The sequence below is a fragment of the Toxorhynchites rutilus genome, chromosome 1 (genome assembly GCF_029784135.1).
Source record: "Toxorhynchites rutilus septentrionalis strain SRP chromosome 1, ASM2978413v1, whole genome shotgun sequence".
NCBI lineage: Eukaryota > Metazoa > Arthropoda > Insecta > Diptera > Culicidae > Toxorhynchites > Toxorhynchites rutilus.
In genome coordinates, this window is record NC_073744.1 from 30,290,235 (window position 1) to 30,315,930 (window position 25,696).

General features: G+C 36.8%; 1 protein-coding gene across 1 annotated transcript in view; it reads right to left on the minus strand.

Annotated features, from left to right (window-relative positions):
* Positions 1–1,230: 1,230 nt before the first annotated feature.
* Positions 1,231–25,696, minus strand: part of LOC129761816 (coiled-coil domain-containing protein lobo) — a 523,331-nt gene continuing 498,865 nt past the window's right edge. The window contains exons 2-6 of the mRNA XM_055759603.1: positions 13,577–13,771; positions 11,625–12,646; positions 11,496–11,562; positions 1,980–2,192; positions 1,231–1,917 (exon numbers count right to left, since the gene is read on the minus strand). Of these exons, the coding sequence (XP_055615578.1) occupies positions 1,231–1,917; positions 1,980–2,192; positions 11,496–11,562; positions 11,625–12,646; positions 13,577–13,771 (2,184 nt within the window). The remainder of the gene's footprint in view (positions 1,918–1,979; positions 2,193–11,495; positions 11,563–11,624; positions 12,647–13,576; positions 13,772–25,696) is intronic.

A 25,696-nucleotide genomic window follows, 5' to 3' on the forward strand; every position in this document is an offset into this window, starting at 1 on the left:
GCAACTCGGCGCCGTTGACATTCAAGTGATATTATGAGCAAAGGTAAACCCCAATGCACTCCTGAAATCAGTTAAAAAAGGAAACCACAAAAAGCAAACAGAGAAAGAACGCAAGAATCAATACGAATTTACTGTAAATAGTATAATTCAATCAACTTCTTTTTAAGCATAGCAAACCGAAGTGTGGCGCGATAGAGATACAGTACGAATCGACATTGTACCCTACTCTAGTTCAATCTTACACAACCAGCAGCGTTAACGAGAATCACACAACCGACAAAAGAGAAACACCTTCCAACTCACCTGTATTATATCTCAGCGAATCCACGCGCGTTTCCCTGTTATAACAAAAGTCCCGAAAAGCATGCAAATATAATCCAACAATTCAACCACAAGCCGAAAGGAAGACGAAACACTCACGTAACACAAATTTACACAAATCTCGACAGCGGAAAAAAAAGAAGCAAAAACCAAAATCGGATGAAAATGTTGAGTGGAACAGCAGTAGCAAAAAAGGCAACAAAAAAGTAACACACAGAAAGAAAGAAAACAAAGTGGTCAAATAATTTTGATAAGTTCAATTTGATGAGGAAAGAAATATACCAAGTGAATATGTAAATCTACCTTATATATACCGGATAAGATAAATATATATATTTAGATATTTTATACCAGAGAAGTAATAGCGAATCGAAAAATAAAAAAAATGGGTATTTCGAGACGATGCACTAAGCGAACGTGACACAAATACACAGAAACAGACAAAGAAGCATACATACAAACACAAATACACACAAAGGAATCCAAGGGCAGTAGCCCACGAGAGGGGGAAGGTAAGAAAAACAGAGGAATAGTAGTCATGAAACGACTTGCATACACACAACAGATTGATACACCCCAAGGTACACAAAGAAGGGCGGAAAAAAGGAACAGCAAACGATATCAATAATGTAAGTTAAGGAAGCTATTTGATCAGCAGATAATAATACAAAGAGTAAAGGGATGGAAGGCAAGAAGATGAGGCGATAAAGATGATAATTAGCATGTGGACAGGTGGAACAACACAGAGATGATTAATTTTGAATAAAAAAAATGTATCTGTAAAAAATTAAGCAAGTGGCGTTTGATTTGGGGATTGTTTCGGAATAAGGGATCCAAAATTTATCTGAATATGAATTTATTTGCGGCTAACCGTTAAGTATGAATACGAAATGCTTAGCGGCATCATGTCTACGTAAATTTTACCCCGGACAGTTGAGAGATCGGCTCAACACTCGTCGTAGCGGATCGGCCCCCCAATCTGTCATCCTCCCGAAGTGCCTTCTCCAAATAGTCCACTTTCTGCTGGTACTCATCGCGCAGATTCTCCATCCTCATCTGGACCACATTCTTGTTCAGCTCGATGTTTTCCCCCTCCAGGACAAACTTCTCGTACTCCTCATCCTCGAAGTGCTCCTGGAACTTGGCAAGGAAGCGTTTGAGCGACTGCTCCTCCGACACCAGCTCATCCAGCCGGGCCTTGAGTTCCTGCTCAAGCTTCTGATAGAACTTTCGCAGATCCTCCTGGCAGTGTTGATAGGCAGTCATCAGCTGCTCGGGTGAGCAGGAAGCTTCCTGCAGCCGGAGCAAATAGGGCGCTAGGAAATCGGCGTGCTCTTGGTTGAGAAGCTCCTCGCGGGCACGGATCAGTTCGTATCTCTCCAGTCGAACGCGGCGGGCTTCCTCGTTGCGCAGGGGATCGAACAGACTGAAGGATAGCTTGGGGGACTCGAGTTGCTTTTTGCGCTCGACGAGAAGTGTTTCAATTTCCCACACCCTGCGGTAGAAAGCACGCGTTGAATTGTCCTCCGCTTTCAGCTGCTCCTTCAGTAGAAGAAACAGTTCCAGCTGGGTGGGCTGCGGCTCCCACGGGTTGGACTGAAACAAAATCGAGAGCTTAGCTGGCGCTCAATCGAAAACGAAGAAGTTTGGTGACTCACAATGTAACCCGTGCTGCAGTTCGGATCGTACGGCACCTCTTCGCCCATTTCCGACTTCGGCGGTTTGATGAATTCACGCGTCGAAGCGGTGATACAATCCTCGCCATAGTGGAACTTCAGCAGGATTCGGTTTTCATCGATGAAACACGTCCTGGTAGCGATGTCACGAACCGCCGGCTTGTCCGGATTTCGGTCAAACTTTTCCGTTATTTGCTGCGGAAGAATATAACACAGAGGGAGTTGAATTATGGGACAGCTCCAGTTTGAAATGCTATAAAAATTATGTTACTAGAAAAAATAGGCTTTTATAGCAACATAATTTTTATAACATCTGAAGCTTCGTTCAAAGCAAACATAAATTATGGTAACATTTGCCCCTTTGTCAGTTCAATTCGGAATGACCTATATATTGAAGTTCAATGATATTTACAAACAACAATACCGTTCTGAATCATATTTCGGACACTTTGATCTAATACCTTGAATTGCTTAATGCACTGATGATATAACTATAAAATTAATATCATAATTGCTTCTTTAGAGTAATACCTTGGTTTCACTATCATTTCATATGAGAACTACATTTTAAATATAACATAATCGGCAAAAATCTAACAACACTACTGACTATCGTTTGTGTTTGACGTTTGCTAAGCGTGAGCACGTAGAATTTACCCGTTCATCAATATTTAAATTTCTTCCGTGTTTCATCAGTTCTCATCATCGTTAACAGTTTACTGTGATTGTTTGGTAAGTGTTTCGCAGTTGACTATAAAATATAATCAAGTGTAATGTAATTTTCGTCCAAAAAATTGCAAAATAAAGTGTCCGAAATTCGAATTTAATCTGTCCGAAATTTGATTCAGTGTCCGAAGTTTGATTCTTAATCGCTTCATTTGAAAAGCATTTTATTCGAAGATTTTTTTATGTTTTCAATCAAACATGTTCCAAAGTAGAAAGCTTAAAAGCATATTGAACTAACTCAATGAAAATATCAACCAAATAATACCTGTGCATAAAGTTGAGATCTGCTTTCTGCATCAGATGCTTTAAGCGTTCAAAATATGATTCAGAACGGTATATCAAGCTAGATGTGAATTAAAACTTATATTAAGTGTAAATAATTAAAACGTGAAAAAGAGGTGTAAAACATAACTTTATAATTGGATATTGCACTGTATCAGGAACATAAAGCGCCCCTCGTTTGAACGAAACTACGTATATTGTATTGAGCACCTAGGTTTCAACATCAACAAAAAAGTGTGAGGGGTTTTGTCCGGGACAAGATCGTTTTGTTGACGTAGGACTACAAAAATATTATAAACAATCCACTCGCTTATTACTTCGAATATTTTGTTAGAAAGCATATATATTTCATGAATCAATCTTGAGTAGAAAGTTCTGATGGCCCTGAAAAGAATACCGGTAGTTAACGTGGATTTATAGAACCAGCAGAACATGATAGATTCATGAACCATTCTTTCCCTCACGAGAATAATACGATACGAGCACCGTTTCACAAAGTGAAACGCGCCACTGTTCGCTTGAACTCAAAAATCCCCAGCGAAAACACCTTGAAAATTAGTTCTGACAAGAACTGATCATTCACTACTTGATGAAACGGCAGAAAACCGCCACGAACAATTTTTTTGTTCTGTGCATTTCTGTACTCACTGTCAATAAGGAGTACCTAGAACAGGGGGTTTTCAAATGGTTCACCGCGGGAAATTTGTGCTCCGTGAAGTTATAGCAAATGCTCCTGCTTGAAAACCCACCTTGAAACAAAAGTTCTTTAATTGAATTTCACTGCGCATATAGTGATGTATCTCGTTTACTCCGGGTCAGATGTCGTGTAACTGAGACACGTAACCGAAATAGAGATGTTCCCAGTTGGGTAATGGTAATGCAAATAGAATTTGTTTTATTGATTAAAAAATCGAGGGGTTGTATCCGCGACACGACCGCTTTGGACGTAGGACTACGCAATATTCTTTTCTGAAATTTGTTGGTTCATCATTTCGGATATTATTTGCGTATACGTCGAAATTTCATAAATAACTCTTCAGTAAAGTTCCAGGGACCCTGAAAAAGTTTAATGGCTTACTTGGTTTTGTAGAATCATTTCGAGAAGCAACGATTCTTTCTTGCCTTTCCGCGAACAATACTAATTGGTCATATGTCGCAATTTGTTTCTTTATATCAATGCACGCATTGCGAGAGGCATCTTCCGTGCATCGCCATTCAACAAGCATTAAACACGCGTCTAACAGATACACACAGTTGCAGTGATAAATTTGAAACCTGACCGTTTATGAGAAATCGTTTGTCGACTCTCGGTCAAAACCGTCAACAAAGCTGGTATATCTTGAAAAAATTCTACGCTTGCGAAAATATGAATTTAGTTTTGGTAATTATTGATTGTATTTGTTTTTTATAGGTTACATGGTCTCGGGATCAAGGGCGCTATATTTTTTAATATTTTTTCTCGAAAGCTATTCAAAATCTTTTTTTTTTCATTTTTGAGTAACGATTTTTCAAAGTTAACATGTTTTCAGTCTTCGTTTAATATTCCTTTGCGATTAGACTACACCTATGCGACTAGAATCAATTATTATTATTTTTTTTTTCCCAAAATATATTTTTTATTAAGGCACATGTGGCGTTAGCCTGACGGGGCCGGGAGTCCAATATTTTGACATATTTTGTCTTACAACTATGTTAGTAATATGTAACCGATTACTCGCGGTTGGCTCGAGGTTAGTATTACAAGTGTTCTCATAATTGGTATGTTGCAGTCTTCGATGCTCTATACGTGTGCCCGACACGGGCTACTTCCTATTGGGATGCAGCTGACCATTAATCAGCAACGCTCCCTAGTCTGTACCCCATATCTAGCGTGGTGCGTCTTTCTCGACTCGAGGAATCCAGGATAGAATGGTCACTAGCCGGCGCAATCATCAGTTCGTGTAGAGTTGTCATGAGCGGTGACAAAGGTAAAATAGTATACGATACCTCACAATCAATTATTTCGCAAGTGTAATATTTTAAAGAAGACTACCTTAGAGGGTTCAATTTGATATATCGATTTTCTGAATAGGTTCAGTAGTGAAAAAGTTATAAATTTTAGAAAATTGTAATTTTTGGAGAAAAAAAGGGTGGAAAAGCGATTTTTCAGACCATCGGATAACTTCAAAAAATTATAACTCAAAAACCAAAAAGAACACATATCTGATTTTTGGATGAATAAAAATATAGCCCCTTGGTCCCGAGACCATGAAAACCATAAAAAACCAAATACAATCAATAATCACGAAAACAAAATTCATAATTTTCGCAAGGGTAGTATTTTTTCAAGATATACCAGCTTTGTTGACGGGTTTGACTGAGAGTCGAGAAACGATTTTTTAATAAACGGTCACTCTCGCGATGTTTCAATTTTATCACTGCAACTGTGTGTATCTGTTAAACGCGTGTTTGATGCTTGTTGAATGGCGATGCACGGAAGATGCCTCTCGCAACGCGTGCATTGATATATAGAAACAAATTGCGACATATGACCAGTTAGTGTATTGTCCTCGCAAATCCTTTTTTTCGCAAGTGTAGTATTTTTTCAAAGAGATTAGCTCATTGGATTCAATTTGGCATATCGATCATCCAAATCGGTCCAATAGTTCAAAAGTTATGTTTTTTTTTTAAATGTAATTTTTCCAAAAAAGGAGAAATGAATGATTTTCCGGACTATCGGATAATTTTGAAATCATTAATTAAAATCATTAATTGAAATCATTAATTAATTAAAAGAACCCATCCCTGATTTTTGTACAAAATGTTATGTAAAAATTTCTCAGCTTTCAAGAAAAAAATATAGAAAGATATGGCGTCCTTGGTAACGATATCTTGTATACTATAAAAAATAAATACAATCAATAATAACGAAAAGAAAATATATATTTTACAAATCCATTTTTTAAAGACTAGCTGATTATCTTTGATTTGATATATCGATCACTTTTTAACTAATGAACCGATTTATCATTAATTAAAAAGTTGTGAATTTTTGAACAAAATCATTTTTGAAAAAAGGGGAAAATTTTGATTCCACGCTAAAATCGTAATAGGCACCCAAATGAAAAAATAAAAAAATACGGGTTTTATATTCTGCGATAGAGAAAAAAACTACCAATTTTGTGAACCACTATATCGGTTTGGCATGGAATGTATGGCCATGCTAGTGTATTGTTCTGGCAAGGGCAAGAATTAATCATAAATCTACCATCCTCAACTGTTTCTACAAAACCACGCATACCATCGGTCCTTTTTGGGTTCACCAAAACTTTTTACTGAAGTTATTTATAAAATTTCGATGCATTCTAGCATCATTTCCGAAGTGATAAATAATGGGATTGAACAAAATCATGACGTAGTCCTAAGACATCAAAGCGGTCGTGTCTTGGGCATAATTAAGTTAAAATGATGCATGATGGGTAGCTACGATTGTGAAAATTGTAAAAATAAAAATAAATCAATTTAGATTTAAATTTTTGAACAATTTTAGAATTGTATAAATTGAAAGAATAGTATAATTGCAAAAAATGTAAAAATGATAATATTTGTGAAAATTAAAATTGTAAAAATTGTAAAAATTGTAAAAATTGTAAAAATTGTAAAAATTGTAAAAATTGTAAAAATTGTAAAAATTGTAAAAATTGTAAAAATTGTAAAAATTGTAAAAATTGTAAAAATTGTAAAAATTGTAAAAATTGTAAAAATTGTAAAAATTGTAAAAATTGTAAAAATTGTAAAAATTGTAAAAATTGTAAAAATTGTAAAAATTGTAAAAATTGTAAAAATTGTAAAAATTGTAAAAATTGTAAAAATTGTAAAAATTGTAAAAATTGTAAAAATTGTAAAAATTGTAAAAATTGTAAAAATTGTAAAAATTGTAAAAATTGTAAAAATTGTAAAAATTGTAAAAATTGTAAAAATTGTAAAAATTGTAAAAATTGTAAAAATTGTAAAAATTGTAAAAATTGTAAAAATTGTAAAAATTGTAAAAATTGTAAAAATTGTAAAAATTGTAAAAATTGTAAAAATTGTAAAAATTGTAAAAATTGTAAAAATTGTAAAAATTGTAAAAATTGTAAAAATTGTAAAAATTGTAAAAATTGTAAAAATTGTAAAAATTGTAAAAATTGTAAAAATTGTAAAAATTGTAAAAATTGTAAAAATTGTAAAAATTGTAAAAATTGTAAAAATTGTAAAAATTGTAAAAATTTTAAAAATTGTAAAAATTGTAAAAATTGTAAAAATTGTAAAAATTGTAAAAATTGTAAAAATTGTAAAAATTGTTAAAAATTGTAAAAATAGTAAAAATTGTAAAAATTGTAAAAATTGTAAAAATTGTAAAAATTGTAAAAATTGTGAAAATTGTAAAAATTGTAAAAATTTTAAAAATTGTAAAAATTGTAAAAATTGTAAAAACTGTAAAAATTTTAAAAATTGTAAAAATTGTAACAATTGTAAAAATTGTAAAAATTGTAAAAATTGTAAAAATTGTTAAAATTGTAAAAATTGCAAAAATTGTAAAAATTGTAAAAATTGTAATTGAAAAAATATGAAAACAATCGGTAAATGCAATTTATTGCGAAATCACTCAAAATCACGAATAAAACATAAGAAGGCAAACAAACTGAGTTAAACAAAAAAATCGAATTTAACCCTTACAGTGAATCCATAATTCCGGTGAAGGTGAAACAGATTAAGAACCAATTGACGTATGTTGAAGTGAAATTTAAATAAATATTGTTGGAAACTATTTTTGAAAGTCTTGAATGGTATTAAATTATTGGAATTCGAATTGGAATAATAAAAAAGTGGGAAAAGGGAAATCAATAGAAGCAGAAACTGAGTGAATGATAATAAATAGTTAATTCCAGTCAAATCGAAGAATGAAAAGTCATAGAATAAAGACATATGAGACTGAGCATGTAAAATATACTAATTTGAGGAAAAAAAAGATCGATTATTATCGATAAGTTGAAGAAGGAATCTCTGTTACAACACAGCATAAAAAAATTGTTGAAACTGCAATTATGAAAGAAAAATATGTTAGGTTGAAAAGGAGATCGACAGAAAAAAAATATTTAAAATAATAAAAATGACGAACAAAAGTCCAAGCAAACAAAATTATTAAAGAAAACCCCAAACAGGAGCCAAAACAAATATGTTTGTTGATTGCAATTGGAGCTAAAATAAAATTATGTTTCGTTTGATAAAAATACTAAAAAAAATCAAAATGAAAAAAAAATTGTAAATAAGTAAGAATTATAGGCCAGATAGTTATTTCCTTTATCCGAGTGTATTGCATTTTATAAAATGGTCGTTAGATTTCCGATTTTCGTATCTTCCGTTTCAGTAACTTCCTTGAGAGTATGTTTTGACGTCTCGGAATTTGACAACTATTGTGTCAATATCCGTGCCAAAACCAATCTGTCGCAGCAATGAAAACCACATATTTTATCTCCTATCGTTTCCTAGGTCTATATACTACAACAAAACTGAATGCAAAAATGTGAATTTCGGTTCTTGAATGTAATTTCTCAATGCATCCCAGAAGAGTAGCTTAACAATACACGAAATTGAAATTGAAATTGAATAGTACTTAGGATGTAATCAAATAAAATGAAATGAAATGAAACAAACAAAGAAAAAAGAAATCATTACCAATCATTGGAAAACTTTGAAACAAACTCAAAATAATGACCAATTCATTTAAATGAGCAATTCAGTGTATTTGACTGTGCAATTAAGCAACGAGTAGAGTCTGGAAGAAAATAAATCGAATCGGAAATGAATGTACTTTAAAAAAAAATCGAAATGAATTGAGAAACGAAGTTAATGTGAGTGAAATCTAAAATGGAATGTAAAAATAGTACATAATTGAAGGTACAATAGATACTCATGTCTTAAATAATTACGAACATTGAAAGGTCGATGTCACATGCGCATGATAAAAGCCAACGAAATGGAAAAAAAAATGAACGAATAAAATACTTCGAAAAAATGAATGAGTGGTGGGAAATATGTAAGAATGAAGTAAGTAAAAGGAGTCATAAAGTCATAAAAGTCATAAAAACGAATGATCAACATGGATGGATGTGGAACGAAAGCTGAATTGAAAAATCAGCGGTAAATGGAAGAGAGGGTTTTAATAGAGTCTGAGAAAATGAGAAAGTTTAATAAGATATATGCTGATCAAAATAATTAGAAATGGAATAGAGAGAAAAGGAAGAAGAAATAAACAGATAACTAATAACTAAAATAAATATTTCATAATATGATTGAAAACAAAACTCCAGAAACACAAACAGCATAGAGAAGCTGTTTTACCATAAGATCTAATATGCACAGGAACAGAAGGGGAGAAAATCAACGAATCAAAATAATTCATAGAACAATAGAACCAAATAAAACTTTCAAAAGTTTTGTCACAAATTAATTGATTTAAGATTACTTGATAAGGAACATTTACAGATGAATATTCTATCCCATTAAGCCTAATCAACGTGGAACTTCAAAGTGGAAGAAATCGAAATACAGCTCGAAAACAGTAGCATAAAATATCATACACTCCAACTTCGATAAGATCAAGTGATGATCTTGCTGCTTTGTGTCATTGTGAACAAACAATGCTTCAATTTATATTCTAGTGTGTAGGTATTGGTGACTACCATACACTGCATGATTTTCATATGTTTGTGTGCAAGCGCTGAGCGTAAACGAATGTTTTCGTATTTTCAACTGTCAAGTTTTTATAAGACCAGTAACATTTTCCGTTGTTTTAGCTGTTTTGATCAATTAAATCTGGAAAATGCCGAAGGGAAAAGTGCTCACGGAGAGAGAAGAAAGACAAATCGATGCGTTTCACAAAGAAAATGTTGGTATCAGCGAAATTTCTCGTCGGATTGGACGATCCAATAAGTTGTGCTCCATTATTTGCAAATCCTCAAGGATACGGTAAAAAGAAGAGAGCTCCACGTAAATTGAAGCTCTGTGATCGGGATAAGCGGGAAATGGCTAGAACAGGTTCGAATACCTCACAATCGCATGTGCAAATAAAGCAATATTTCAACTACTTAACTGCTCGGGTGACAATTCGTTAAGTTTTGGTAAAAAATCCTCACATAAAGAGGGCTTAAAATGTTAAAACTTCTCATCTTACACAATATCACCTCGGAAGACGTCTGAGTTTTGCCAAAGCTCACATGAACCGACAGTTCATGGTATGTTGTGACAAAAAATGTTTCTAAAAGAATACATTTTGCTATATACTATAATAAAGTTCTTCAATGTATAGGTTATCTTCACTGGCGAAAACAAGTTCAATTTGGATGGTCCTGATGGTTTCAACGGGTACTGGCGTGATTTACGGAAGAAAAACAGTATTTTTCAACCAGGAATTTTGGTGGAGGCTCGTGCATGGTTTGGGCGGGATTCTGCGCAACCGGAAAGCTCAAAATAGCTTTCACATTATTCAAGGATTACACACATGTTCTGGAATTCTCTCTCTTACCGTTTTTGCGTGGATATCGTCACAAAAAATTCACATTCTAGCAAAGTAATGCTACTACTCATACTAGCAAGTAAACTAAGCAATGGATTAAGGACCAAAAACTAAATTTTTTGGACTGACCGGTTCGCTCTCCACATTTGAATCCTGTTGAAAATCTTAGAGGGGATCCTTGTACGCAGAATCTACACTGAGGGAAAACGGAACACCACGATTGAAGAGCTCAAGGTCGCAATTTCGGATAAATGGAAACAAATAGAGAAATCCGTTCAGCAGAATTTGGAAAAATAGTATTCCAACACGAATTTTCATGGTTATTAGTCGAAATGGCAAGGTTACCAATTATTGACATGTAAATCAGCCTATCGTTTTGAAGTTTTCATTGATAACACTTTTGAATTTTGAAGTGTTCGTATAGAAAATGGCCAGCTGAAATTATCATCAAACAACTCTTTTGAACGGAATTGACGTTAAATATACTTTATTCTAAGCAGTCTACAATATATGAATGTATCTTGTTGAAATTCTAACTGTTCGTGTTGCAACGAAATAGAATCAGAGTGGACTTATAGAAGTTTGACAGAGTGTATAATTGTATAATATTTCACAATATGAAACAAATATCCTCGATCAGATCAAGTGAAACAGAGGAATAAGTAGATTTAAGAATTGAGTGTGATCATCAACATTGTAACAATTCCCTTATATCCCATCCCTTTCCTGAAAGAATATGTCACCCTTCTAAACTCGAGTAAACCGCGAGTAATCGGTTTTCCACCTTACTAACCATAGTGTTAGGAAAATTGTATATGTACAGTTTTAAAAAATATATTTAAGAATTCGGCTCCTTTAAACTAATGTAACTGAGCCTGTAAAAATAAACGATTTATAAAAAAAAGAGAAATAAGAACCAAAAATTCAAGATTGAAAATGTTATCAATGATTACCGTGAGTTTGCAGTCCTCCATGGTGACGGAATCCTTCGGGATATTCTTGAATTCTCTGAAAAACAGCCTAATATGAAGCGGAATTAGCGGAGCACATCGCTGAACGAAATGCAATGTCCAGTAACTTACAAATCCTCCCGCTTGTGGTAGTGCTCCTGGACGTAGCTCGGATGATACACCAGTTCCTTGAGTGAGTCAAACCGATACTGGTGGAAGAACGTCAGGCGGCACTCCTTATCCGCCACGTTACTTCTGCGCAACGTTTTCAGCGAATCGTGTCTCCCGCTGGCGAAAACCTCCTCCATGTCTCCCTGCGCGTACTCGTGAATGATCATGGTCAGTGAGTCGTCCCGATTAATGTACCACTCCCAGCGTGTGGTAGGATTCTCGTAGTCCAGCGTTTCGTGCAGTGTCAAGCGTTTGATCAGCCCCACCATGTTGGAGTAGGGTGCAAAGCGTTCGTAGATCGCACGCTTGAAGTAGATCACTTTGCTCCCATCGGGGAACCGCTTCTCGAAGTCGGCCATCGAGATGGACAACGGACCAACCCATGAGCTCGGCAAATCCAGATGTTTCTCCTTCTCCAACTCCTCCTCGGTGGTTAGAGGCTCTTGGTCCTCGGGGACGGTACAATCCTCCCGCAGTTCATAGGGTTCTCCGGGTAGCAAGTGCTCCCAGTCTTTGGTAGCCTTGAAATCCCATCGCAAGTTCTTGATATCGGTAATGGGCTCCTGCTTGTTGACGTAGTAGTTGTGTTGGTTCCAGACGCTCTCGATGCCAAGATAGCAGGACGTATCAACCTCGAAGCGGAACCCGGAGGCCGGTTCGATGAAGAATGCACTCGGCGGCATCAGCACTTTCTCACCGGTGTTCGGATCGATGGTAGTTTCACGATAGCCCGGTTTGTAGCACCAGGGAGCGTTTCGAAGAACGACTACCCATGCGTGAATTCTGTGACCCCGTTTGGTGTCCTCTACGGGTCGCTCCAAATCCTCTAGCTCTTTGAGCGCTACTTCCTCCCGTTTGAGTTCCTCTTGTTTAATTTTGGCAGCCTTCTCCTCTTCCAGCTCCAACAGATAGCGACTGCGTAAATCCGGCGGGCTTGTTAATTGATATTTGCATGGTTCGATCACCTCCTCGTCTTTGGTTTCCTGGAAAAAAAAAACACGAGCATAAAGACTGCAATACAACTGCTAACAGCGAAAAAGGAACAAGTGTTTCGTGTGGTTTGCAGCGCAGCGCAAAAGGTGTGCTCGGGATAAGATGGGACCAAATCGTTGTAACAATATATGAAAATGAGGCCCCGTTCTATGGACCATGTGTTGCCCATATGTTATGCTGTATCTTGCGCGGAACCATGGACCGTGGGTTAGCGGTCTTATTTTAATAATTTTCGACCCTGGCACCCTCTTTGCACCCATTCTTTTGTATTTCTCTCTCACACTAACCAAAAAGAAATTCAATTCATTAGAACACACGAACGCGAGATGGACCTAATTTGGCAGGACTTTGTGGCATGCACGGCTGCTTTTCTTCCTCAAGGGGAGAAAAGGCAATGTCCTCTCGCGGCTTTGCACCGTCGTGTCGTTATCATTTTGGCCGATGGTGACCCCAAACGCGAAACACGAAGCGCGAACTAACCACAAGTGTTTCCCCCTTCTTTTTTTTCGCTGCAAATATCGTAATAATGGGCTAAACTGTTAGACTGTTTCTTGTTGGTCTGCTTCGGCCAGTTTATATCTTCTTGCGCGCCTGATTATAATCATTACCAGGGATAACAAAGCAACGAAAGGAGGAGAAAAAAGAGTGCAAACCAAAACCCAGAGAAAGTGAAACAGCAGCCCAACGAACGGACGGTTGCTTCTTTCTCCTCTGTTGTATGTGTGCTCTTTTATAATTCTTTTGCGTTCGTGCAAAATGTTAATAATGAACAGAATAAAAAAAAAGCGAAAAAGCGCAGAGAAAGACGCACGACGTGATAAGGAGCGCAGGTATGACCCTTCGCTGCGCTGTCGTCTTCCCGCATTTGAAAGGTCTCTCTGGCGTGCAGAAGGGGGGCATCCAAGGGCGGCGTCACGTACCTGGGTCTGGCAGGGTATGTAGGGGCAGGCGACTCGGCGCTGGTCGTTGTTGACGATCTCCCGCGTAGCGTAACCGGACACCACGCACGCTGCAAATCCATTTCCTATCAAATAGCTGCACAGAAGGGTGGCCAGCTCGAAACTGTTTGCCTTGCGTCGCCGGAGGACGGTATCCGGCGAGAGGAGACGGGTGGGCTGTGGAAGAAGAGAAACGTAAAATAAATAAATAAATGACGGAGCTAAGAATGAGGTCTGCGGAAAAGGCGGTAATAATGTAGGAACGCTTTGCCCGCTACAGGTGGCGACAGCATATGTGAAAGTGTTCTGAATGGAAGTACAGATTACGATTCGTAAATGTTTTAAGAGAAAATATTAACCTGGGTTTCGCGAAGTCTAATCAAATTAATCACCCAGGTTTTTTTACGCGGGGGATACGCACAGAGATGAACGCAAAAATTCCTGCCAAAAATTCCATTCCTGCAATACTACGTGAAAGTAGGTAATTAGTAGACCATTTTGCCATTTCAGTATCGTTGATTTATTTTTTAGAAAAACAAAAAAAAAATGGCGCCTTTAAGGTGGAAACAGAATGTCCGGTGTGCGTTGCTTCTCATCAGCTGTCATTGCGTCACCACTTTTCATGTAACCAAAAACAAAATAAAATTCGTATGAAAATCTTGTTCTTGTTGTGTCCACGGATTTTACTAGTTTACTAGTTTAGGGGAGCGTGAAAGAATAGCTGATTTTCAGTCGGAATGAACACGTTTTCAAAATTAAAATTAGGATTGAAAATTAGCTTTTCCATTTCAAACTAGTATTTTAATTAAATGAATAACATTTTTGTTTGCAGGTGGTGAAAAAGTCTCATACGAAAATTGTTTATGAAGACAACTCTATATTATGATGAAAAAATTCAGCAACAATATTCAAATAACATGATGCGAACACTTTCATTCAAATTTAAATTTAAAAACCGGGTTCGTGTCTTCTAATCTGATAGAGATAACACTAACGAGTTTGGGACCCAAATTATGACCCTAATTTCTAGTTGCCACCAGACGTCTACACCATGCCACTATCATCGCGGATTTGGCGCAAGCAGTAGTAAAGGGTGTGTCACATCAAATTGCATCACGGAAAAAACGCTGTAGATATTCGCCCAGTAGACCGATCCTTTTGAAAATTTTAGACAGTAAAATAAAAACTATTAAACAACTTTTGGCATTTTCTTTTTATTCATACTTCGAGCCCAAGCCCGTATGCTCGCACCTTCCTCTTTACCCCGTCCATAAGGTTCTGTACAACGTCAGGTTGTAGTTTTTTTTGAACAGAAATCCATTTTCTCTTGAAGTCCGCCTCCGATTTGACAACTTTTGGGTTCTTCAGGAGGGCCTGCTTCATAATCGCCCAATATTTCTCTATTGGGCGAAGCTCCGGCGCGTTGGGCGGGTTCATTTCCTTTGGCACGAAGGTGACCCCGTTGGCTTCGTACCACTCCAACACGTCCTTTGAATAGTGGCACGAAGCGAGATCCGGTCAGAAGATGGTCGGGCCCTCGTGCTGCTTCAATAGTGGTAGTAAGCGTTTCTGTAGGCACTCCTTAAGGTAAACCTGCCCGTTTACCGTGCCGGTCATCACGAAGGAGGCGCTCCGCTTTCCGCAAGAACAGATCGCTTGCCACACCATGTACTTTTTGGCAAACTTGGATAGTTTCTGCTTGCGAATCTCCTCCGGAACTGAATTTGTCCTCTGCGGAGAAGAACAACAGGCCCGGCAGCCGACGCTTTGACGTAGGTTTCGTCGTCCATTTCCAGGCAATGCGGCTTCGTCAGCATTTCGGTGTACAGCTTCCGGGCTCGCGTCTTCCCCACCATGTTTTGCCTTTCGTCGCGGTTAGGAGCCTTCTGAACCTTGTATGTACGCAGGCCCTTCCGCTGCTTGGTCCGCTGGACGAATGAACTTGACAAATTCAGCTTATTGGCGACATCCCGGACCGAACTTCTCGGATCACGTCTAAACTGCTTAACTACGCGCTTGTGATCTTTTTCACTGACGGAGCATCCATTTTTGCCGTTCTTCACCTTCCGGTCGATGGTTAGGTTCTCGAAGTATCGTTTTAGTACTCTGCTGACCGTGGATTGGACGATTCCCAGCATCTTACCGATGTCCCGATGTGACAACTCCGGATTCTCGAAATGAGTGCACAGGATTAATTCACGACGCTCTTTTTCGTTCGACGACATTTTTCCAAATTTACGAAAAATTGACAATGAAGCATGGCCAACGTGATCTATACACTCTTATCTGATTATAAGCGAAAGCTGAAGATATAATTCCTAAAAATTAAATTTCTACAGCGTTTTTTCCGTGATGCAATTTGATGTGACACACCCTTTATGATAGTATGACATATAAAACCCACTTTATTTAAAAAAAAAACAATAAAAACGAAAAATTAATAGTCAATATGACCCATTTTGGCCTCGATAACCAACTGACAACGCTTTGGCATACTCTCCACGAGGTTCCGGAGGTGTTGGGGGTCCAGCTCGACCCAAGCCTTCTTCAACGCAGCAAAATAGTTTTGCTTGTACGTAACGTCAGTTTTGTCCACCTTGTTGTCCAATCGCCCATAAATTCTGAATAGGATTCATGGCTGGGGCTTGGGGTAGCCATTGCACAGGGGGGGCGAGTCTATTCGAAGGCTGGCCAAGCAAAAAAGTGTCAAAAAAAACATGGTGTTTAAATAATTTTGGGATGCTGAACACGAATCTGGCATCAATTTTTTATTTGGGGCCGTCCTTAAAGCACGTTATCCAATCTTTTGGGATTTTATGGCACCCACTTCTACGCAGTCAAGCGAACAATCAAAACGCTAACCATTGCGCAACGTTTGAGCATCACCGAGCAGGTCGAAAAGTATGGACGGAAGGGGTTTGAAGCTGTAAATAGTTTCAGTATTGCACAAAGTACGGTATTACCACTATTCAAACTAAAGTGAAAATGGAATTGGAATGGAGTGGAAAATTGAATCTATTTAGAACAAAAGCATATAAGGTTGGTCGGAATCGAACAGCTGGAGCGGTCAATGGATTTTTGTCTTATCAAGCCAGAGAGAATAATTTACCTATCTCAGGTTCTATTCTTCGGTATATGGCTTGCGAATTTGTCCAGAAACTGGGAATTCCCAACTTTAAAGCACAACCAACATAGACGGGAGCGATAATCTACCGTTGCTGATCAATAGAAAGATTAAAAACCCACGATGTTTCAATGAGAAGAAGTCATTACCAGTGATACACGAGAGCTGGATCATGCAATTTGACGAAAAATTTCCAATGGAAATAGAAAGGTATTATTTCTGGAATTATGTGTTATGGTAATGTATCATACTTATATCTATTTCTTCTCAAAGGTGGTCATGTTCGTTGATAACAGCGACCAAAGCTCAAATCGATAAGTTTACAATTTTTCCACAAATCTTTACTTCCGTAGCTCAGCAGTTGGACTTCGACATAATCAAGAACCTGAAACAGTACTTTCGCCATCTTCGATTACTTAGTTCGATTAGTTAAACGAAGATTGCAAGAAATGGAGGATATTTGTCCTTTTCAAACTTCATGTTATTCAGCATTCTTACTTTATTTTAATGCACTCTAGGACCCTTCAGATATACCAGTATTGAATGCTATTGAAATAATTTCACCATCTAAAATCAATAAGGTTGAATCTGAGACTATTTAAAATTGCTTCAGGAAGCCGAATTTCCCTTCAATGATGATGGTGATAATCCGCTGGCATAATTAATGCGTCGTGATGTCGACAGTACAATACCGTTCGATTGCTCGATGTTAATGATTCGTGCAAAAAGGACCAAAACGTGATTTGCTGTGATCAGATGCCAGATACCGATACTGGAAAGTGTTGAAAAAGCTGAGAAAAAACGCTGAAGATAGTAGTTCTATTGAGATGGAGAATATTCAGGAAGGTTCAGATGATTGTGTCGGAATTACATCTTCGAAAGTTAAATCAAACCTGAAGAACATGTCCGAAATATTGAAATCAACTGGAAATGTTCCTGTGAAACTATTCGAACATTTCTTTGTGATTAAACAGTTCCTGCGTGATCGTTACAATTTAGTTTGAATAACATATTTAATCAATATTTCCTTTGTTAACCTAGTTCCTCATGCAGGTCGGACTCGATTATATACAAACTCGTTTATATATGATTCGATTATGTAAAATTTAGGACTCGATTATATGCAGTTTGAAAAAAATGGAAGAGATAGAAGTTGGGCGTCAAGGAACAAATTGAAAAGGGGTTAGAGAACTTTAATTTAATTGATAGAATCAATCAAGATTAGTATGAATTTTTTGGATACAACTAATAATTACAAATTAAAAAAAAAACTTTTAAATTTTCCACTTCCAAAATGTTATTTTAATCCACTAATTTAGATGTTCCACTACTATATCCTGTACTAAATTTCCTCATCTTTCAAATGAAAACAACAGAATTGGATTACGTAGCGTACTTTTCAATGTAGAGCCAGTTTGAGCCAACAGAGTCCGAAACGATTTTCATGATTGTGGTGTTGTGTACATGGTTTGAAAATGAATATGTGCTTTCAGCTTTGTTATCCGATTTTGCGGACCGGGATTTTACGAACCGATTTTACGGATTTTCATTAATGGATTATTATTATTTTGATTTGATTGCATGCCTGATAAAATTTATATATTAAAAAAAAATAAAGTGAAAAAAACTTGCTATCGCTTTTCTCACAAAACCCACAATTCGCCCAGTTTTGCGCAGCGTCGGACAGTATTCAATTAAAAGCTTATTTTTACCTAAATTTTGAATTTAGTCATTACCGCGGCAAACTGCGGCAACCAAACTTTTAAACTGGTTTTGTACAAAAAATCACAGTTTTTAATGATTCTTTTTTGGGTCAGGCCTACTATGATCAAATTTTACAATATCTAATAAAAGAGATTTGTTTTGTATAGTTTTTCGAACAATTTTTCATTTGAAGCCAAAAAATCCACGCTCTCATTAAAGCAGCAGAGCGTTTAAAAGTAATGTACTTTCTTTCAAAAAATTGTCAAAAAACTTTAATATGCCAAGCTTTGAAAAGTCATAAAACATCGGATTTGACGATATTGGGCTCAAATGTGGGATTTAAGCACTTGGATATTATAGCAAGAAAGGAAGAATATTACGAAACAGCTGATGCAAATTTCGTTTTTTTCCTGATGACCAGCGATTCCCCACTGTGCATTGGTTTGAACTAGGCCGATCGGAAGAATGCTTTCGCAGGTGCAGTTATCCTCCAGCCTCACTATCAGCCAGGATTCTTCCAGGTTCTCGTACAAAATGTCGATGTAACCATAGGTAGTCATAATCAGTGTTGCAACATATACAGATTTATCTGGAAAGGTAATTTTTTTTCCCTAAGGTACAGATAGGTACAGATTTGTTAAAGTGTTTAAAAACCAGTTGACCAGTCCAAGCAGATGAGAAAAAGATTCGATTGCAATGACTCGACCCTCAATCTAACAATCTAGCATCAGTGTAATAATGGACTCGTTTTTGGGTCTCTTCGATGGGAATTGACAAGACTTGGAGTACCAATACCGCGCCCAAAAAGTGAAATAGCTCCGTCATGCAATCACTGTTTTAGAGAACACATATGTGCAAAATTAGTGGACAAAATTGGATGCCTGAAAAGAATTGAATTTCACTTGCGTTTCCAACGCATCGATGTCTCGTTTTTAACATTCTCACTATGTATCACTATGTGCTCCCTTGGCCGAGTGGTTAGCGTCATAACTAACATGCCGGGTGTTCGGGTTCGATTCCCGTTCTGGTCGGGGGAATTTTTCGTCAAAGAAATTTCCTCCGACTGGCACTGTGATCACGCGTATTCTAGAGCTTGCCACTCAGAATGTATTCAAGGCGTGTTATTTGGCATAGAAATCTCAACTAAGTACTAATAAAAATGACGCAAGTAATACTACGTTGAGACGGCGAAGTTCCTCTAGGAACGTTAGTGCCATTGAAGAAGAAGAAGAACTATGTATCATTCCTTGATTACTGTCGAGCGAACCTTTTTCTGATTAGAACAGGAACAGAACTAAGCCTCTAAATCGGCTCAGCAATGACACGATGAACGCAACGTAAGTATTCGTGGGGAAGCTCAAACACTAAACAGCTTATACAGTGATAGACAACACTTACAAAACAACTAGGAATGTTCTTTTTATCGGAATACTTATTTGCTGTAGGGATAGGATATTTAAGTCACTTTTATTGGAAGGACATGCGTCACAATCACACACATACAAGGCGGCATCGGTGGATATAAACATTCAAACGTCGTTTTTTCCTGATACATACGTTTAGCCGCAGGGAATAAAAATAGAGTTTTCGCATAATCACCAATCCTTTATCGGTGTTTTTTTTTAAAATTTCTTCTGAGTTTTCAATTTACAAGATACATATTAGATGTGAAGAAGTTGGTCAGTTTAGTGATTTACGTAGAATTCAAAGGAATAGCGAAAGGTATTCTATTGACGGAAGAGGAGCGGAAAATAATAAAGAAATTCAGTGAACAAAAGTTTTCTAATCGCTCGATCGTAACAAAAATTGGTGTATCTGAGAAAGTGGCACGGAATTTCTTTAAATAGTGCCAGAAATATGGAATATAACGACCAACAAAGGGGAACACCAAAGTTACTTTGCGTCTTAAAGAACGAATAAGACACGAGGCAACCAGGAAACAATGTCCTGCTCATACATTAAGGCAGAATCGGTTGTTCCAGTAACGAAGAGGCATATTGCGCGCATCTTGAATGAGTCACCAAACATCATGTGGAAGGGAAGGGAAGTCGAAACTGACCGCCACCCATAAGCAGAATCATCTCATTTTTGCCCGGCAAAACATGGAATGGAAACTAGAATGCAGAAATGTTGTATTTTCCGGCGAAAAAAGTTCAATTTGGATGGTCCGGACTGTTACAGTTCCTATTGGTACAATTTAAGTCAACGGCATGTCGTGAGATCGAAGCGAAACTTTGGGGCGGAAGTTTGACAGTGTGGGGAGCCGTTTCCTATCACAGCAAGCTTCTCATTTGTTTCATTTTCACCCGAATGAACTCCGAAAAGTATCTTCAATTACTGGAGGACGTTTTAATTGGCCATATTGAGAATAACGCTACCGAGGATGTGGTTTTTTTTAGCAGGATTATGCATAGATCCACGTTTCGAAGCAATCGAAGACATGGTTCGCCGAGAAGGACATTCCGCTTCTTGAATGACCTGCTGGCAGTCGATTGCAATCCCATAGAGAACCTATGGAGAATCTTGGCCGAGATGGTCTATGCAACCGGATGACAATTTGACAACATTTCCAGTCTCAAGGCAGTAATTCAGAAGTGTTGGGCTATAATCAATATGGCAAAACTTTCAAAGCTGTCTGACTCGATGCCAAATCGAGTTTTCAAAGTGATCCGAAATGGAGATGGACATACTAAATACTAGCTACCGACTCGGACTCGGAATTTGCCGCACAAATTTTATTTTATTGAAATTTAAGGATGCGGCTAAACGAATGTCTACCCTGATTCCACATATTTGAATTACTTAGAAAACAAAAAGTGAATTTATACTTTTTTAGAATGAATTCGATGAAAATAAACAATAATCGTCTTTAATTAGCAAAACAAAGTACAAAGAATTGACTTATTTTTAAAAATATTGAGGAAAAATAGGGTGCGGTTAAACGAATGTCTACCACTGTAGTAAGCAAGAGTATGTATATAGCCACTCAAAGCCAAATCTATAAAGTGGTTCTCAGATTTTCATGGTGTTTTATTCCTTGTTGTAAAATAATAGACCTGTTTTTTTAATTATTTCATTAGCGTGCCCATTTCCATTTTAGGGTGGTTCGAAAAATCAACTTTTTTTTTCAAAAAATGTCTTTTTTTCTAAAATTCATGACTTTTGAACTACTGAACCGATTCAGATGATTGACTTATAAAATTAAAGCCAATTAGCTAATATTCCTCGGAAAAATGCTACATTCTCCAAAAATTTGCATTTTGTTTTTGTAATTTTTAATTGTATTTGTTCTTTGCTGTTTACATGGCTTTGGACTAGAGGGCGCTTTGGACTAAGCTGACGGTAAAAATGAATGTTATTTTCGTAATTATTAATTGTATTTGATTTTTTATAGTTTACCCGCTCAAAGTTTGAGGGCACTAGAATTTTTAATGATTTTTCGTGGAAGCTGAGTTTTTTTTACTTTACATATCCAGAAATTCCTTTCGTTTTGAGTTATAATTTTTCAAAGTTAAAAAATATCATTTTGGATCATCGGTTATTTTTGAAAAATCACAACTCTAATACGAAAGAAAATGCCTGTCTTTATGTAAAATTACGTAAAAAAATCTCAGTTTTTCAAATAATATGAAAAATATAGCGCCCTCTATCTTTAACCAAGTAAACTATTAAAAGAAAATACAATCTATGATTACAGGAACAAAATTTATTTTTCTCGCAATATTAATATTTTTCTAAAGAAGATTATCTCATAGGCTTTAACTTGATTTGTCAATCATCTGAATCGGTCCAATTGCTCAAAAGTTATGAATTTTTGTTGTAAAAAAAAAAAAGATTTTTCGGACCATCGGATAACTTTGGAAATTACAGAAACAAAACCCAGTTTTTTGCAAATATTATATTTTTCCAAGGAAGAGTTTGTTGTTGCTAATTGGCTTTGATTTGATGTATCGATCATCTAAATCGGTTGAATAGTTCTAATGTTATGAATTTTTGGAAAATAGGGGAAAAGTTGATTTTTTGGACCACCTAAAATGGTACCCGATAGGAAAAAATAAGAAATATGGGTCTAATGTTTTGCGATAAAGAACAAAATTAACACTTTTCACGAAAATTTGATAACCACTATATCGGTTTGACATGGAATTGCAGTATAAGTATCATGAAACAGATGAATAAGTTAAGGCTTAAGAAATATATTTTATGCTAATAAAACAGCTTTTCTTTGTAATAAATATTTCAATGGAAACAAAAAATACACATGAGAACGATTTTTTACCCTTCCAGTACGGATGGAAATGTGGCAACACTGCTTTCTGAAATAACTCTTTGGAAAAACATCGGACCCTGAACTTTCATACAAGCAGCTGAAGGTTTTTGATTCATAATTCATTCTTTTTTTCGCAAGAGAAATACACAAGCTGGCCATATGTGGTAATTTGTCTTTTAACAATGTAAAGTTAAGCATCTATTCTTCTAGACACACACGTGTTTGTATGTGATTCAATCATACACAAACATTCTCCATCGAACGGCATGAAAACCGATGCGATATGTTCAATATCGAACCGCCACTGTTATCCGTTCGCTATCTGGATGACGAATGAATCGTGAATGAGGCGATTACGTTTTGTGTTCTACCATTTCTCTATCACCTCAATCTGTCTTTGGCAACGCATGAAAACAACATCAATGTGTGCGTGTGCAACCTCCACCAAACTATATGTGTATCAATGCGATGTCTCATCAGAAAAATATTGCACAACTGTGTGTGTGATGGATCGATAGCACGAGAGCAGAGACTCTCGTCGGGTGTGGCATGGATCTTCTGCGGAAATGTGCCTTTGGCCGCTTGAACTTGCAAATTCAAAGCGGAAACTATTTTGGGAAAATAATTCTAAAAAGAACTGATAAACTAACGTTGCTCTAAAGCATGAACACCTCCTGTTGCTGATATTGGATATGATTACCTTGTTTCATTTCGGGTTCTTCCTTTTTGTTTGGTTTTAGCGATTTGTGGGCTGAATTATATCATTTTGTCCTTGGGTGTTCATATGTATAACACTCTTTTGGTCGATGGTGTTAACTTCTCCCCGGTTAGAGAAGGGCTGATCGTTTCGTAGCGGAGAGCCAATATCATACATACCGGCTTCTAGGAGAGTTACCTAAGGGTGGGGCTTGCGACGCAATGATTTCTTACGGCCTGGATCATGCGGATAGATTCAAATTGGTTGTCAAAAAGAATCCAATAGAAGTATCAAAAGAGATCCAATGATCAGGAGGGGAAAAAAGTGTTACTTCCAGTATTGTTATTGAACGCAAATTAATCGAAATAATCAAAAATACTGAACTACATTTTTTCCTCAATTAATGTGCACAATTGACATTTTGGCAGAAACTGGAATTTTAGTATTATCAATTATCAATTATCAACTTTTCAAATTTCATTATAATTCAATTTTACTTCTCGCCAAACGTTGGGTTTTTTTTATCCTTAACGCTATAAATATATTATTTGAGCTTCTTTTATTAAAACAACTAATTACTCGAATTACAACATTTACTAAAGTTCTGGCTCGGTCAAAAAGATAACTAAACAAAGCCCAAGTCGAAGGCGACGCGTGAAAAAGTGAACCTGTTCAATCAACATTGGTGTGTGTGTGTGTGTGTTTTCTGTGTGTTTTTTTTCTCTAGCCGATGGAAATTTCGTTCCACAGAAAACTTTAAACCTCAAATGACATTTTACGCAAGGCGGCACATTAGTAGTAGTGATCGCTTCGTACATAGCTGACTGCGTTTGCTCTTGTGCGCTTAACACGTTCGTCGCCCAAAGCGACTTTTTTGAATTTCTTGCGGAGCCCGACTTGCAGATAAATTATTAAATGAAGGTCAAACTTAGTTTGTAGACAACTTTTACATGATCTAGCAAAATTTTATTTAATTTGAAGTTGAATTGACAACAATAACGCATGTCAAAGTCATATTATATGGGTTTCGCGAAAAGCTGCAGTACAAACCATCCGCACTATAAATTAATAAAAAGTATAGTATAAGCATTGTTATGCTTATAAGCATGGTTATAATTTTATTATTTTTCTACATATCCTATAGTTACACCTAGATGCCTATTCTATCAAGTTCCTTTTAAAAATCCTATTCAATTTGATCGAGGAAAGTGTCACCCATATCTGGGTAACGGGGCGATGAAAGTGTTAAACATGCAGTAAAGGTTTTGAATGACGGCGGGTTCAGATGAAAGGATTGATACGGTAGTCATTACTGCTTATTTCATAGTGTTGTGTTGCCTGCAGATTGTCGGAAAAATTACAAATAAATTACCTTCGATAATTCCTCATCCATGATACAAATGTCAAATAATAAAGATATTTTTAATTTTTTTAAAGATTGTCTACCTGCCCTATGAACATTTCGAACATACGGACGAGACATTACTGGCCCAAGTCACGAAAACGTCCGCTTCTTTTATTAAAGAAACATTTGAGAGCATGGGGAAAGAGCTGCCAGATTTTTTCAAGCAAAATGCACTTAAAAAATAAAATTGATTGACTCCGTATGATCTAAGGTACAGCAAGCTATAGCAAATAGTACAATTTCCACCAATAAAATCATGGAAGATCAAGTATAATTAATAGAAATGATAAAAAACAAAAACACAGATGAATCGTTTCAATTAAAACTGTGACGGAAAACCCCTCTATTAAGTAACTCAATTCCCCCCCCCCCTCCGCTACCCGGTACCTAATTCGATTCCATCAACTCTCTCCACGTCACTTCCACCATTTGAACGCCCGTCAAACGCGCGTGGGAATTTGCGAAACCGTTGCCCGCCTCCACCCGGGGAATAAAACTTTTCCAAATTACATTACATCCAAATTAAAAGCCCTCTTGTAAATCGCGGAGCAACACGGTGTTGACTAAACGCCGTTTAAATAGGATTATTTGCATATTACACACAAACTGTGTGTGTATGCCGCTGGCATGGAATCACCCTTTCACAACACCGTTTTTTTTCTCCGTTCCGCATTGTGATTCTTTGATTTCGGATGATGCTGACGGCGGGTAACCGAGCCTTTTCTCGCGCGAGGATGCTAATTTCGGTACAAATTAAACACTCCGCACTCACGGTCAGACCGCTGTCAGTGCGATTCGTGTGTATGTGTGTCGGTTCACGCTTTTAAGTAGTGGGTATGAGTTACGCTGTACTGCCAGAAAAAAAGGCTTCGAATGCTCTTCTATCCGTTTCAACGTCGCTT